The 17,284-nt window shown below is 34.5% G+C and overlaps 1 protein-coding gene across 3 annotated transcripts in view; it reads left to right on the top strand.

Annotated features, from left to right (window-relative positions):
- The window catches only part of CSMD1 (CUB and Sushi multiple domains 1), a 935,567-nt gene that overhangs the window by 731,753 nt on the left and 186,530 nt on the right, over window positions 1-17,284 (top strand). For all 3 annotated transcript variants that reach the window (XM_072330835.1, XM_072330834.1, XM_072330833.1), the window contains 5 exons: window positions 5,307-5,494; window positions 8,183-8,371; window positions 13,498-13,614; window positions 15,072-15,287; window positions 16,689-16,877. In XM_072330835.1, the coding sequence (XP_072186936.1) occupies window positions 5,307-5,494; window positions 8,183-8,371; window positions 13,498-13,614; window positions 15,072-15,287; window positions 16,689-16,877 (899 nt within the window). The remainder of the gene's footprint in view (window positions 1-5,306; window positions 5,495-8,182; window positions 8,372-13,497; window positions 13,615-15,071; window positions 15,288-16,688; window positions 16,878-17,284) is intronic.

The following is a 17,284-nucleotide window of genomic DNA, read 5'->3' as shown; positions in this document are numbered from 1 at the left end:
TTGAAGGTGAATTATTTTCACATGGAGTCAGGATGTAATGAGACTGCACTTTGGCACCAGGAATGTGAACCGCAGCATATTTCTTCTGTCTGAGATGATTGTGACCTCAGTTAGATCCGTTCCCCAATCATGCTATAATCTATTACAATTATGATATTTTTTTTCCTATGGAAAAAAAAGTATTTATTGCAGATTGAAGTGCTAATTACTTAGCAGGGCCACTAGGAAAAAGTTGAAAAGCAAGTGAACAGATCTGACAGCCTTCCTCTCTCAGGAGTCCTGAATGAATACAAAGTTTGAAATAGCTGAATGCTTGAATGCAGTTTATATGAAATACCAAGGAAAGAGAAGTATGGCATTTCTAAAAGATTTTGTTTGTTGACATCAGAAAGCATAGAAATACTGTGTATATAATTGACCCGAGTTTCCAAAATGTAAATTTTATTTTGCATCTCACCCTGTAGATGTTTATTAAAAAGCACCATTTTAATACAAGGATTATGTATTAACTACGTATTAATGTAGTTAACAGGGATTAATAATATCACAGTAAAATGTTTTGTATAGTGGTCTGTGTTCAGGAAGGGAAAAAAATGGACTGATGATACCAAATCATTCAGGGTGTTAAAAAACAGAGATGACTGAAAAAGCGATGAAGAATCTTACGGGGCTGGATATGTAGGCAATGAAATTGCAGTTAGATTAAGTAAATGTAAAATGAATCATGTAAGAAAATGTATTCTACCTTAATATATAAAATGATGGATTTTGAGAGCTTGCACTAACCACTGAACTGTTACATTTCTGATCACTCTTTATAAAGAAATATGAATGAGAACTTATAATACATTCATAGGAGTATGAGGATCATGTCTATGGTGATAAAACTACTGTAGGGTAAAAGATTAACATAAATTATATATTTAGTTTATTGAAACTCTTTTCCTCTCCAGTTTTACTTTCTTTTTATAACTTCATTAAAGTCAATAACAAAGAGAGAGAGTGACAACAGAGAAGGATGGAAACTGGTATTTCATGAAATTGTTACGTCACTTCTGTATTGGATGTTTGCTTTCATAGAATCATACAATCACAGAGTCACCAAAGTTGAAAAATACCTCATAAATCATCCAGTCCAACTATCCGCCTATCTCCAATATTTCCCACTAAACCATGTCCCTCAGTACAGCCTCAAAACATTTCTTAAATACATCCCAGATCAGTGTCTCCACCACCTCCCTGGGCAGCCTGTATTTCCTAATGTCCAACCTGAATCTCCCCTGACACAGCTTGAGGCCAATCCCTCTCATCCTGTCACGTGAAAGAAGAAGCAGATACCCACCTCTCAGGTTATTGTAGAGTGCAATGAGGTCTCCCCTGAGCCACCTCTTCTCTAGACTAAACAATCCCGGCTCCCTCAGCTGTTCCTCTAAGGCCTTTACTCCTTCTTGGTCACCTGGGCACACTGCTGGCTTATATTCATTGCATTCAATAGGGAGATCCAGAATTTAAGACACCAATTTTTATTTGTATTTATTTATTTTGCCCTTCTTAAAATCTTTCTATATAAATTGCAAGCTTAATTTGTTAGTTTTGCCCTTTCAGTTTAAAATATCAGAAACTTGAAATTTCAGGATTTCTTTCCAAATGTAGTGAAAGCAAAGAGACATCTTAGTTGTAAAATGGAGCATTTTAATTTTATAAGAGGAAACAAGTTGTATGTAGTTGCATACTTTAACAGTATGACCACTGTACTTCTCAGGAAATTAATGGAAAACATGATTTCCCATGCCATATGGTTGAGTTGAGGAACTACATGTACTGAATTTTCAGCAGATGCACATACATTTCTTTCACAGAATTCTACTCATTTGTGTACAAATCAAATGGGGATGAAATTAAACAAAAGTTTTAAGATTCAGCATTATTAAAACAAGGCTTTTGTCTTCTTTATCTAAATATTTCAGCTGCGCATTAATCATACTATTAAGTACAATGGCTTTGGTAGACAGGAAAGTTCCCATTGGAACATTTTGCCTATGTTCCTGACAGGTTTTGAAAATTGTATGGCTTTATTGTATCGTAGAATAAATATATTTAAGAATGTTATGCTTTGGGAAGTTGATGATTAAAAAAAATGATATCCCTTTGCTTAAAAGTTTTCTCCTAACAGATTTGCTACCCAGATTAAAACTTGAATAGAAAACCTGTTTATGATTTAAAAGAAGCTAACTCTCCTGATTGATGTAATGTTATTAAATTACAAACCTTTAGGCAAAATCAGTATCAATAATCAGTTAATCAATATTTTTTCATGTATTCTGTTTAGTCTAGGGAAAATAAAATCCTCTTATATTTCATTGCATGTCTTGCCATCACAGATGCAGTTGCCAGAATGAAATTTTGCACCGTACATGTGATATTCATAATATAAATGAGCTCCCTCTTAAGCTAATGAGACTTCAATATTGTTAGACAAATATCCCTTAGTAGAGTACTTAGAAACTCTCCAGAAATAGCAGCAGATTATAAAATAACCCCATGAATGTTTTACATTCAAACATTCTGCATTTCAGGTCACAGCTAATGCCTGGAAGGGCAACAAAAGAATAACGTCTGATTGATTTGAGTCAGAAGGAAAGAACTTAGAAGGGTAAATGCTGAATGGAAGATTTTTGTTGTTTTGAATATTGATGAAAACTCATTGGGTAGCTGTTAAAACAAGCCTCTTCAAAATCTGCCTAAATACAATTAGTTTGATATAGCAGTTTTTAAGACTTTTAAAAGTTCTCTTTAGACATTTAAAGAATTTCCTATTTTTTACCAACATAATTATGCTAATAGAAATTTGCAAAATTGTTTAAGTTACTCTTAATTAAGCATTTTCAGTGAGGATATAGAAATTCCCATAGTATTTTTTTATTATTATTTTATTTTTTTTCAGTGATAATGCAAAGGTGGCTATAGTGCACCAGCCCTCAAAAACAGGAAAGTCAGCTAAAAATAAATTTCAAAGTTTGATATGAACTAGACTCTTCTGGAAATAAAGATCAATGTAATGGGCAGCAATTCTTGTAGGAGTTACTTTAAGATTTATCTTTCCAGCTAGTCTGTAACCTATCATTGTCACACCACCCTGCTAAGAAAACTGCAGCTGGTGGCTAAAAGCACTTTATTTCTAATTAGCCCTCACAAATACAACTGTTAAAGTAATTGAAATACTGAAGTATTGATTTTGAGTCTGCTCATAACGAGTACAAATAGAGCATTAAAACCAGACTAGTAGTATGCGTTGGTTTTCCTTATTCTGCTTCAGGGTAAATCAATATATATAACTTTAAAATTATGGAAAGGTACTGAATAATTGTCAAGTACTTGAGTGGTGCCCTCTGTCTATTTTGGTAATCTAAACAGTACCAGAAAACCTTCTAGATTTATAAACTTGGTTTTTACACAGTTTTTTAAGTAGTTTCTACTTCACTTGCCAGCTAGGTCAGGCATGGTTCAGGAGCTACTGTGGGCAGGCAACCATTCATAATAAGAAATTTGAATAATATCATCGTGTTTGAAGGGCCAGAGTAGAAATATGGATTTAGGTCATTCCATATTTGCTGTCTTCAGTGCCAGAGATAAGTCCTGAGCATGCTTAATGCATTAACATGTGCACAACCATTGTATTCCACTTTCAGAGTAGACAGATAACAGTGAAAGCAGCCATCTTGATTTTTGCCAGTGTACCCAGAGCATGTGGTTTGGTTGACAGTACTGCAAATCTAGAGTTTTTTAGGTAGAGAGGAAAGAACCACATGAAAAGCACAAATCAGAGTTTCCAAATAGTCATTAGTTAAGCAGATACTTTCAGATTTCTGAATGTGTTTTTGTTTTTAGGGTCTTGAGAGAGCAGGAACTACAGAAGTTACTACATTGCATTAGTCACACTGATGTTTATGTAACGATGGCATCAGTACTAATGCAAATTTGATTGTAAAATGTAATGGCCTTAATGGGAAAAGATGTTCATTCTCTCATTGTTACCTACGTAGCATAGAGTTTATTTTAACTTTGAATGGATGTTACATGTATCTCTCATTTTTCAGATGTTTGATAATTTTCTGTTGTTATTAATTACAAGGGCATAGTTCCTTACCTCTAGACCCACTGAACTTCTATCTCATATTGGATAGATGACTTAAGAGTATTAATTTTGAAACAAGTGCACAGAGACAGAGGTTTTTTTGCTCCAAACAGTTGAACTAATAAATTCTGGGAAAAGTCAGAACAGTCTCAGAAGAACATATGCTTTTTTTATACTTGATCTGAAAAATAAACATTTTATAAAAATAAGAACATTGTGCAAAAGCATGGCCTCTTACATGTCTGTAGATGTACGCGGACATACATGGATATCTGTGTAATTGTATATACTTTTTTAATAAGAAAATTGTTGTGGAAAGGTTTAGATTTTACAGTTCACAAGAATATTTAATATGATCACAGACTGTCTTGAAATGAATTTGATGTGAAGAAAAGTCAAATTTTCATCTACAGAAAGAGCAAATCTGAGGCACTGATTTAAAAACAGCTAGTAGTGGAAGACTGCACATTCAAACATACTTTCTGAACTGGGGAATCTGATGTGGTTTAGTGATTGAAAAAGACTTTGAGCTGTTGATTTTAAAATTTGTTCTTGTAAATCAGTTTTCTTGTTACTGTTCTCTTTTCCCATTCTTTTCTACATTTAGATAGGCATGGAATTCTGTGATAAATTTCAAAATGAAGGCTTAAATTCAGTTTAGTACTTTTGTTTTTAACTTCATGGAAAAAATAAATTATTTATAGATAGTGAACTGTGTTAGAAAAGAATATTTGGATAAAATATTAAGCATTTGAATATTTAAAACAACTTTTGCCAAACAACGAATATCAAATAATGAAATTGTTGAAATAAGATCATTGAATGTCAAACTGTTTCTTCTTAACCTGATAGCAAGAAATTTCTCAATAAAGTTTTCTAAGAGACAATTTGCAGATGTGATTTTGAAACCCAGTCATATGGTTGATCTGAAGTATATATTATGATGATGCTGTTAATTTTAATCAGTATTTATATGATAGAAAAAAAAAAAAAAAACAAAGCAAGAAAAAAGATGCGTAAGATCTTCCTAAGTTGTTATTCACAGTAATAAATTGCAGGTAATCCTCTGAAGATACGCTGATTTTTATATATATGACTTTGTTACACAGTTATATGAGTTAAATTTCAAGCAGCATTCTTCTGCCTATCAGACTTACATATTTCTTTTCAGATTTCAGACTGAGGTTAATTATGATACTTTGGAAGTCAGAGATGGACCAGCTAACTCATCACCATTAATTGGGGAATACCATGGAACACAAGCACCCCAGTTCCTTATCAGTACTGGAAATTACATGTATCTGCTGTTCACTACAGACAACAGTCGTTCCAGTGTTGGCTTCCTAATTCACTATGAGAGTAAGTCTGATATTTCTTTACATCTTTTCATTTAACTTTGAAAATAACAATCATTTTGAAAATGAGCAAATAAATATGAACAAATAAATGACAGTATTTATATCTTTATAAGGGCAAATTATATTTACTCTGTACTGTAGTGACAGATAACTATGAAACCATTAGTTGATTTTGGAAAATTTTACTTCATGAGTTACTGCATGTTATGCAGACTGCTTTTGGCCCTAGGTGTTTAGCCAAATGGAAAGCCATTTTAGAAACTCACCCCTCAGGGTTGAAATCCGTTGATTTTTTTTTTTGTTCCCCTTCTTACACCTTCACTACCTCTCTCATTTTCTCCATTTCTAATGTACTTTGCAATACAGAGAATTGGGCTTTAGCAACAGTTATTCTATAGTGCAATTCAGTGTGCAATAACATTTCCCTGTGAACTCTAGAGTCACTATAACACTAGTTTCTTTAAATTTAGATACATAGAACTACATATGTTAGACTCTCAGAAGTTACTGGGCTTTACATAGTGTAGGTATTCATGTAGATTCTGAATAGAACGCATGTGTTTAGTGTACTTAGGCTACACAAATAACACTGCTTTCTTCAGTTGTTCCAGTCTTACCTGCAGACTAACCTGACTGCAGTAAATTTGCTGTCATGTTGCATTTGTAATGATTGCCCAAACTCATATTTTATAGCTGCATCAAAACTTGGAGATTGTGAATGCTTTAGATTTAATGCAGCCAAGGTGGCAAGGCCACTAATTCATGTAAAGGCAAACAAATTTCCAGTTTGGTCCATGGAGATCTAGTATATGCAATCAATAGAGTCCAGGAGGCAAGTCAGTTCACCCTGAAATAAAGTGTAGGGGCTGTATTAAGTTGCCTAAGCACAGAGCATTAGAGCATTACATTTTTTTTTTTTTTTTAGGTGTAGGATACCTGGTTTCTACTTGTCTAACCAGACTTATTTTCTTCATCTATTTCATAAAATTCGCACAACTTAAACAATCTTACCTTGATATTCCATTTTTTTAATGATTTTAACTATTTGAACTGTTATATATAAATATATAGTTAATAAAACTGTATGTCTGTTGAATGCTTCATTCATTGTATGTATCAACAGATTCAGTTCTTCTTTTGAGATCTAATGAAATCTAACTATTTAACCAGTTTCCAAAAATTGCTTACTGTCCTCTTTGCAAAATATGCATTTTAATAAAAAATGAAGCATCTAATACAGCTGGCATACCAGAAACTTGATGAATGTTTAATGAAGTGTCATTATTGACAGTAAGATTTTTAAGGATGCCTATCCATGTATTTCAATTATACAGCAATGCGCCACATCTGTTTTGTTTGCTTGTTTGCAGCTCACTTTGGATTGTGTGTTATGTTCTAAAAAGAGTACAGTTGATTATAGGATAAAATTGTATTTCCTTATGTCATTCTCGCTGCTGTGCAGTCAAGTCAGAGAATCATTTTTTTGAGAGAAGCTACTAACTCCCTGCTCTTTTTAGGAAATACTGCTTTAGGGAGAGTGGGAGAGGAAGGATGCAGGTTTCATCTAGACTTTAATCTTATATTTATTCAACCACTTTTTATAAATAGTATAATTTTTCAAACCCTGAACACGCAATTTATCACTTGATGCCAAAAATTCTCATGTATACTTTAATGTTGTCTTTTTAGAGTCAGGACTCTCAACATTACCCATTATTAAGCTTGTCTTAAGTTATCTCCCATTGAGAAAGAAAAAAAAAAAAAATCAATGTTCAAAGAAGCAATATGAAGTACTTTCTTTCAGCGCTGTGTATGTTTGCTAAACATCACATCTGAATGTTTTCCTTTTAAACTGAAGTCCTTTTTTTGCCCACCCACTTTCAGATAAGCATTATATAACTGTATAAGCTCTCGTTACCTTTCTATTTCTGATGCATTAGATAGTATCTGTATAATTTTACAAATTTACAAGCATTTCTTAGTTTAAGTATGTGTTTTTTATACTGTACTGTTTGCTAAGGTGAGAAATGACTACTTCTACAGAAGAAGGTTGACTTGCTTCACTGTAACAAAAATGGAATAGATGAAATGGACTATATTGAGCAATTTATATACTAGATTTGATATGACCACTAAAAGGGTGGTTAGTCACTTATCGATCTCCCCAGGGCAATGGTTATGGTGCCAATCTGCTGGAGTTCAAGAAGCTTATGCACAACATTCTCAGACTAGGATTTGATTTTTCTATAGTCCTGCTTAAAGTCAGGAGTTGCCCTCAATAAACCTTTTCAGTCCCTTTCAAGTTGGGATATTCTGTGATTCTGAATGTCATGGCAGTACTTTAGAACTTAACATATTCCAATATATGTAAGTGCTTAATTCTTAGGTTGTCCTTTTTTTTGTTTGTTTGTTTGTTTTTGTTTTTTTTTTGGTCAAGTATACAGCTCTATTTTGTCCCTACTTAGTTTGGGATTCTCTGTTCCATAAGACTGACAATTGAAAAACGGTCCTGACAACAGCTAAACCAAGACCTTTATATCTCACACCAGTTTTCAGGCAATGCTAACAAGTATATTTGAGGATTTATTTATTCACATTATTTACGGATTTGTGTTTTTGTGTTTTTTTGTGATTTTTCTGTTTACTGTCTCAAAAAGGGGGAAACACGTAAAATTTTGTGATTTTTCAGGTGTTACTCTGGAATCAGATTCCTGCCTTGACCCAGGGATTCCTGTGAATGGCCATCGCCATGGAAACAACTTTAATATCCGCTCTACAGTAACTTTCAGCTGTGATCCAGGATATACACTAAGTGATGAAGAACCCCTCATATGTGAAAGAAACCATCAGTGGAATCATGCATTACCCAGCTGTGATGGTAAGTGTCATGTTCATCAGATGGCAGAGTTCCAAGGAAATTAATCTCTTATTTTCAAGATCTAATTAAACTTATCATTGCTGCTACCTACCTTCAAGATCTATACTTTTAAAAAATAATTTTATTGTTAATAAAAGTTTTATTTCACATCTCTGTATTAACTTTGTCAGTAATAATTCTAAGGAATAGTGAAATTTACAGGTATATATATATTCATTACATTAGAAATCTGCAGTTCAGTAACTTCAGAAAAGGCAAGACATGGTGAAGTTGGGGAACAATAAAACTATTTAGAGCTTATGATCTTATAAATGTATAATGCTAGTTGACTAGCCAAGATAGTATAGAAGTGATAAAACTGAAAATATGTATGTATGTCTTTGTTCTTGTTACTGTATGAAGGTACGTTTCTCTTCAAAGAAAAGGTAGGTGTGGGTTTTAATTTAATTAACAGAAGAAATTAATTCTGTGGGAAGTCATAAAGGATGCTTTCATGGATATGCAGTATGAGAATCTGTACATCTTTTTTTTTGTTTGTTTGTTTTTAAAGGGTGAAATAAGGGTAAATGCTAAACTGTATTATCAAATCTTTCTGTGCTCTTTATCCTGTTGAATTTTGTTTGTTTGGTTTAATACGGAATTAACTGATTTTCAACATAGTCACCATGATTAGCTATGCGCTTTCACCAGTGATTAACAACAGCCTGCATGACACACTCGTTAAAATCTGCAACAGCAGAGGTAGCTGAAACACAGAACCCACCACCTCACTGTGCACACATCCACTGTTTAGTCTCCAGAAGCATCCAGCAAGCATCAATGAATGTCAATGGATGCTTTTTTTTATTTCTTGGAAGAACTTAATGACACACCTTTGCTTCATATGCACTTCCGTGACAGACATAGTTTTGTCAGGTTTTCCTTCTTCTGCCATCTGTCACAACAAAATGGAATGGAATGGAATGGGATAGAGTAGAAGGGAAATCTTGCTTTCCCCAAGGGTTGTCTGTACCCTCTGCTTCCGTAAAGTGCCTTTATACCAATGCATGGAGCATGGGTAATAAACAGGAGGAACTAGAAATCTGTTTGTGGTCAAAAGGCCATGCTTTCACTGTGATCATGGAGACATGGTGGGCCAGCTTGCATGATTAGAATGCTGTCATGGATGGCTGTGTCCTTTTTAGGAAAGACAAGCCCATGAGGTTAGGCAGTAGAGTTCCTCTTTATGTGAGAGAACAAGAATGTATCAAGCTCCACCTGGGGTTGAATGATGAATGAGTGGAGAACTTGTGAGTGAGAATTAAGAGGCAAGCTAATATGGGTGACATTACTGTGTGAGTGTCCTTCAGGCCCCCAGTTGTAGAAGAGAAAGTTGATGGAGTCTTCTACAAACAGTTGGAAGTAGCCTTGTAACCCATGCACTGGTTCTTAAGGAAGACTTCAATCATCCACATCATTGTCAACACAGACATGCACACATGGTCCAGGAGGTTCCTGCAGTGCATTGAAAATAACTTTCTGACCCAGATCATGGAGCAGCCAACAAGTAGAGTTGTACAGCTGGACGTTGTTCTTACTAACAAGGAAGGGGTGGTTGGGGATGTAAAGGTTGGGGGCAGCTTGGGATGCAGCAGTCATGAGGTGGTGGAATTCAGGATCTTGTATGGAAGAAGTAAAGCAACAAGTAGGATTATGAATGTGGACTTTAGGAGGGCTAATTTTAACCTCTTCAAGGACTGTGGCAGAAATGCTGCTCTGCTACACAGAAAGGCTCGAATCCCGAGAGTTGGACTCAATGATCTCTAAGGTCCCTTCCAACTCGCACGATACTGTGATACTGTGATACTGTGTGACTTACTTGAGCTAGCATGTTGGAAGGTAAGGGGACTGAAGAGAGCTGGTCAGCAATTAAAAACCACTTTGAATTTCAAGATCAGTGCATCCCTGAGAGTATAAAATTAGGACAAGGTGGCAGAAGACCTGTATGGATGAGCAAGGAGGTCATGGATAAATTCAGATGGAAGAATGTCTATGAAATGTGAAAAGAAAAAAAGCCTATCCACTTGATAAGAGTATAGGAACGTTTTCAGTGTCTTCAGGGATGTAAGAAAGAATTAAATCTGGTAAAGGAAGTCAAGAATAATAAAAAAGGTTTTTTTAAATATGTCACATGTAGATGGAGGACTAGGGATAGCTATTGAATGAGGTTGGGTGCTCTGATAACAATGAATACTGAGGAGGCAACGATGATGAATGCATTTTTCTTTTTTTTGTCTTGACCTTGGTCAAAATGAACCTGTTTAGCCAAAATCAACATAAAACCATGAACCCTTTTGGGTTGTACCCATGACTACTGATGGAGCTGAATCTCTGGGAGGATTCAGTCTGGATTTTAGGAAATACTACTTTTCTGAATGAGTGGTCAAGTGCTGAAATGGGCTGCTCAGGAATGTGGTGGAGCCACTAACTCTGAAGGTGTTCAAGGAATGTTTAGACGTTGTATTAAGGGACATGGTTTAGTGAGAACTGTTGGTGAGAGGTGGATGGTTTGACTGGATAATCTTGTAGATCTTTTCCAACCTTGGTGATTGTATGGTTGCTGAACCACACTATCATCTTTGAAATGTCACAGAGAACAGGAGGGGGTGTCTGAGAACTGGAGGATAGCCAACATTGCACTGGGCTTCAAAAATGGCAAAAAGGACAATCCAAGCATCTACTGTCCTTGAAAAATTGATAAAACAACATGTTCTGGATGTCATCTCTAAGCATTTGGAAGAGAAGAAGGTTTTCAGGAGAAGTCAGCATGGATTCACCAAGGGGAAATCATGCCCCACCTTAGCCTTCTATGATGTCATGATCAGCTGGGGAGAGCAGTGGATGTTATATGCCTTGACTTCAGCAAGGCATTTGGTACTGTCTTCCACAATGTCTATGTAAAGAAGTTAAGAAAGTATGAGACAGGTGAGTGGATGGTGAGGTGGATTGAGAACTAGCTGACTGGCAGCTCGGTGTGTTATGTTGAGTCTAGCTTGGAGGCCTAAAACTAGTGGTGTTTACTTGACAGACTTGAGAGCTGAGCAGAGGGAAATCTGATGAAGTTTAACCAGATGAAGTGTGGAGTCTTGAACTTGGGGAGGAATAATCATATGCATCAGTATCAGTTAGGGGCTGATCTACTGAAAAGGAGCTCTGAAGAGAAGGACCTGGTTGTCCTGGTGGGCAGCAGATTGGCCATGAGCCATCAGTGTGCCCTTGTGGCCAAGAAAGCCAGTGTTATCCTGGGGTGTGTTACAGAGAACATGGTTGACAGAGATGATCCTTCCTCTCTTCTCTTCTCTGCCCTGGTGAGGCCACATCCAGAATTCTTTGTCAAGTTCTGGGCTCCCTGTTCTTAAAAAACATTATTTTCCTAGAATAAGTCTAGCAGAGGGCAATAAAGATGATTAAGGGCCTGAAGTACCTCCCTTATGAGGAAAGGCTGGGAGACATGGGGCTCATCAGCCTGAAGAAATGGCTGAGAGGGGATATTATCACTGTTTATAAACTTCTAAAGTGTGGGAGTCAAGTCAGTGGGGGCAGACTCTTTTTGGTGGGATGCAATAGTATAACAAGGAGCAGATAGTGGACCACATGCACTTCTCTACTAACACAGGGAAGAGCTTCTCTGTTAGAGTGATGGAGGATTAAAAAGCACAACTACACATTATCAGTAGGGTAAAACTAAGCTGTCTCACGATGGTACAGAGTGATGGACGGTCTCTGTCAGAGGCTGCCTAGAGAGGTTGTGAAGTCTCATTCTCTGAAGTTGTTCAAGAGCTACCTGGACACCTACTTCTGCAATCTGGAGTAAGGAACCTGCTTTAGCAGGGGGCTGGACTTGATAATCTGTACAGATTCCTTCCAGCCTGTACAGTTATGTGATTCTGTGAATACTTGTGGAAAAATTTAGCCATACCACCACTGTCTGTCTCTGATGCTGTAGGCCAACATAATAAAAGCCTTAGTATATTGAAAAAATACTTAAATTCAAACAATTTGAAAAGTTGTAATGATTAGCTTAGTCTAGTAAGAAATGAAAACACATAATGAATAACGACAACTTTATACCTTTATGTGTAAATATAATTTGTTTCAATATTTGTTATGTATATTTTTATCTAGTTCATGACAAAGTTTATTGCTCTGTACTAGGAAGAAAGCTAAAAACAACCTAATGCTTTGTTGTTGTATTTTAAAATATTTATTTTATTACATTTTGGAAAACAAAACAAAACAAAACACAAACAAACATAAAAATCTGGACAGCAACAGATGAGGGAAAAGCATAGTTGTGCTGTATTTATGAGATCAGTGAGCAATTCAGCAAAGCAAATCTTAAACTTTAATTAATTTCCCATGCAAATTTGAGTGGCTTTGCTTTAGCAAACTGGCAGAACACATGAAATGTTTTCTAGCATATTTTTTGTGTCTTTAAAAATACCCATGAAGGTACAAACAGAACGTCTGAAAGAGTGGAAAGTACTTTTTTTTTTTTTTTTTTTTTTTTTTTTTTCCCTTGAATAGCACAGGCAAAGTCAAATAGCAAAAAAAGCTTTTCTGTTCTCTGGGAAATACATATTTTGTTCCTTTTTTTTTTTTTTTTTTTTTTAACAATTTTTAATTTTTTAAACTTTTTTTTTTTTTAATATAAATATATGCAAATAGCAATAAATAACTTTATAAGTGTATAGTCCAAGAAAGGTAGCTGTAAGATATTGATTTGTGACTTAGTTTAAACACAAACAAAAGAAGATAAATTCTTAATCTTAAATGCTCATCTTAAATGCTGTTAGAAAAGGAATTATTACTCGCAATATTTAGAAACGCTATTTTATTTATTTAACAGAAGCGGTTGTAGATCAAAATTCAACTCTCTGTAAAAGAGTATTTTAAGAATAAATAAGTAATTGTCAAATTTTAATTTCTTTCAATCAGACAAATTAACTATAGAGTTTCATACTTAGCCCTATTTTTTGGTTATTAGAGTTGTTAAAAAACTGAACAGATTTTTTCTTTTTTAAATAAAGAATAGGACATCCTGCATAACTTCTCCTTTCCTTTCCATTATTTTTTTCTTCCTTAAGCATTGTGTGGTGGATACATTCAAGGAAGGAGTGGAACCATTCTTTCTCCAGGTTTTCCAGATTTTTATCCAAACTCTTTAAACTGCACTTGGACTATTGAAGTGTCACATGGCAAGGGTAAGAACCTAATATGATATATGTATATGTAATATCTAACACATATGTAATATGTATATGTAATACCTGTGTTTAGTGAATACAACATGTTGTTTATGAATCCATTTAAATCATATTATTGGCTATTATTTTGAAGTTTAACTTTCCAAAATAAATGCATTCAAATGTTGTAATGTCTCTAGTTTGTCTTTATTTTGAATAAGCAATACTCTTAACAGTGAACTGAGATAATGTGTTTAATTCTTATTAAAAAAAAAAAAATAATAATAATAATAATAATAAAGGTTGAAAGCAAAAGAACCAGAATATATTAGTATTGTAACTTGTTAATAGAATGAAAATACTTGGTGAAAACTTCCATGGCCTTGTTGATAACTATCCTCCATTATTAAGCACATAACAGCAAGCTTGGTCTGTGTCTTAGTGCCTTAGATTTCAGTCTGGGATTCAAATTGTTAAGCTCAAAAATATTGTATATCTTGATGTTGTATACACAGTAGAATAACATTTGAGTGCATTGTTAAGCTTAGCAGTTTATCCATTAGTGAAATGTATTAAAGAACTATGGAAAAAAAAATGCATAGGAAGTACAAACGATGTTACATAACACTGAATCAAAATATAATGAAATATATTTCAATTACTTTCCTATGCCAAGGAAAGACTTATCTTTTATTCACCTCAGTCTGAGAAGTATATTGGAAGTTTCTACTATTCAGAATCTTCTTACAGGTCAGACTTTTGTTTAAGACTAGTATGGCATTTTCAAATGCGAAACGCATGAACATTTTGTAAGTCTTCTACTGCCCTTAGCAAATAATTATATTTGTAAAGCTAACTGTAATGGAAAATTCAGTTTGATTCTGCACTGGAAGTTGACAACTGGAAATGCAGTCACTACTTGAGTGAAGGACAGGTTAATATGAACTCATGTATATGGAAGATTGGACATAAAACTTGCATTGCTTTTGTCTTGTGTATGGGCGTATTCTTGAGGTCTAGAGTAAAAAGCATTGCTATACATGAGGAAATGAAAAAATATGACACAGTTAAACACAATATAAATCCAATTATTAAACTATGAATTCTAGTTTAATAATGAGATAATTATACAGATTAGAAATATGAGACCTACAGAAGCTTGAATAAACTCTGGACAATGCAAATTTAAGCTTTCAGATTGTTGGTTACAAATAACACCAAATCCTATTAATTTTCTTAGGGGAGTTAGTAACTTATGGTGAGCTGAGCAAACATCCACGTTGCATATACTGATTGGTTGAATCTATGTGCTTTCTGCAAGATCACTTTAATGAATTTCAGATTTTGGTATCATGAATGACTTTTTCTAATGATCTTTCCATATCATTTACTTTTTACTTTTTGTGCTACCTATGAATAATGTAACAGACAAACTTCCTATGAAATCTTTTTCACTCTTTTTAATAATTTTATAGGTGTGCAGCTGTTATTTCATACTTTTCATCTCGAGAGCTCTCATGACTATTTGCTCATCACTGAAGATGGCAGCTTCACAGAACCAGTAGCCAGGTTAACTGGCTCAGTCTTACCCCCTACTATTAAAGCTGGCCTCTTTGGAAACTTTACTGCACAACTCCGATTTATATCTGATTTTTCAATTTCTTATGAAGGTTTCAACATAACATTTTCAGGTAAGATATTCTATCATGCTAAATATCCAGAAATTGTTTCCAGGTGTTTGTACTTGTATATAGCAACAATGTTATGAAACACATTGAAAAATATAGACTACACATTTTAATATATATATTTTAGAAGATCAGCTGATACTTAGAAGATGCCGATGAATTCTTTTAAGGAATTTTCCCTGTTTCCAGAGAACTATTAACTATGAGAAAAAGTGGTTTGGAAGAAAATAGAGGTAAAAAAGATGAGCAGTAATTCTTCAGAAGAAGGAAAAGAAGGAAATTAATTGGGACTGTTTCAGTGAAAGGAAAGAGACTGTAAATAAGCAGTAGTGTGCTAACTCAAGATCACAGACAAATTTTAATCAAAGGCTGATATTAGAATTAAAAAAAAAAAAAAAAAAAAAAGTATATATTTATACTAATAAGCTGACTTTATTGAACAAAATAAAGCATCTTTCCATTTAATTGCTCTCATTTTGGAAAATCCTGAGTGGTAGAAAGGAAGTATAAATCCCACCAGGTCCTACAGGTAAAATTTGATGTTCTGGAAACATGACTTAACACGTCTATACTGTACTGCTAATCCAAGAGTATCATTCCTTCTGAAAATAACAAGTATTCTAGGACATATATTGTTGTGTAAAGTGTACTATGTACATTTAAGTAATAATAAAGAAAGAATTGCACAGCTTGGGGGGCATTTGAGAACTTCACTCTTACTGCGTCTAATAATTTTAAGTTTCCATAGATTTGCCCATTATTCCCGATTCATAGTTACAAAAGAGACACAAATTCAGACACTTAGAGACTTATTATGAAAAATGTGCATATATATTTGTTTCCATTTAGGTGATGCCAATTTGATTTCAAAAAAGCACACAAACAGTTTGCTAGGTTAGAAGACAGTTTTACTTAGGAAAGCGAATCACATTTATTGAAAATGTGGCCACATGTCTTTCAATTCTCATGACCTTACGTTTGATTTTTTTTTTTAGTCGTTTTTTGTTGTTTGTTTTGTTAGATTTTCTTCATTACACAATGAATTTTTAAACTGTCTCCCTCCTAAAGCTATTTGGGAGTTCAGGCCAAATGAACCAAGAATAATATACTGGAGATGTAATTAAACAAAATTGCAGTAAAACACTTACAGTACAAGCTGATTACAACTCTTTGAAATTAGAAAAATAAATCTAGTGTGGGTGGAATGCAATAGATACATAATTACTGTATATATTGCCATAACAGAAATATAGTGCTGGTTTTAGTAGAGAAAATGAGTCTGAAATTCATGTTTTTGAAGCAGCATGTAATGATATACTGCAACTAATTTGGCAAGATTCCCCGCCCCACCCTATATGGAAAACTTGTCCCATTTATTTATATAGTCTGTTTTGCTGTCTACAGAATACGATCTAGAGCCGTGTGATGATCCTGGTGTTCCTGCCTTCAGCAGGCGAATTGGCTTTCAGTTTGGTGTTGGAGACTCCTTGATCTTTTCTTGTTTCCCTGGATATCGCTTAGAAGGTGCTAATAAACTTACCTGCCTGGGTGGTGGTCGGCGTGTATGGAGTGCACCTCTGCCAAGGTGTGTGGGTAGGTGGTCACATGCTTTCATTTCATTCATCAAGTCGTTATTAGCACATGGCATGTTTCAGAATACCGGGAAGAGAAGAAGGCACTTGGGTTGAAAGGGTTCGACCTATGCTGAAGATATAAGTAATGCATGTTTCTTCTACTTAGAGAACAACAATAAGAAAGAATAGTTAGAAGTGTGGTAGAAAATAAGATCAGAAAGTCTTGTGAGAAAAAATATAAATACAGTAATTGAACTGTACACTTGCGCCTTTTAAAGGTACAAATTTCATTCTTAGCCTGTCAGGATAAAGGAACAACATTTAGAACTCTTGCGTGAAAACAGCCTTTATAAGAGTAGTCCAGATGGTTTTAAGGGCTTTAAGGGCTTTTTTCTTTTCTTTTCATTTCTTTCTTTCTTTCTTTCT

Source organism: Excalfactoria chinensis, chromosome 3, assembly GCF_039878825.1.
Source record: "Excalfactoria chinensis isolate bCotChi1 chromosome 3, bCotChi1.hap2, whole genome shotgun sequence".
Taxonomy (NCBI): Eukaryota; Metazoa; Chordata; class Aves; order Galliformes; family Phasianidae; genus Excalfactoria; species Excalfactoria chinensis.
Note: the sequence above shows the minus strand (reverse complement) of the source record. Positions and strands in the feature narration are given on the sequence as shown.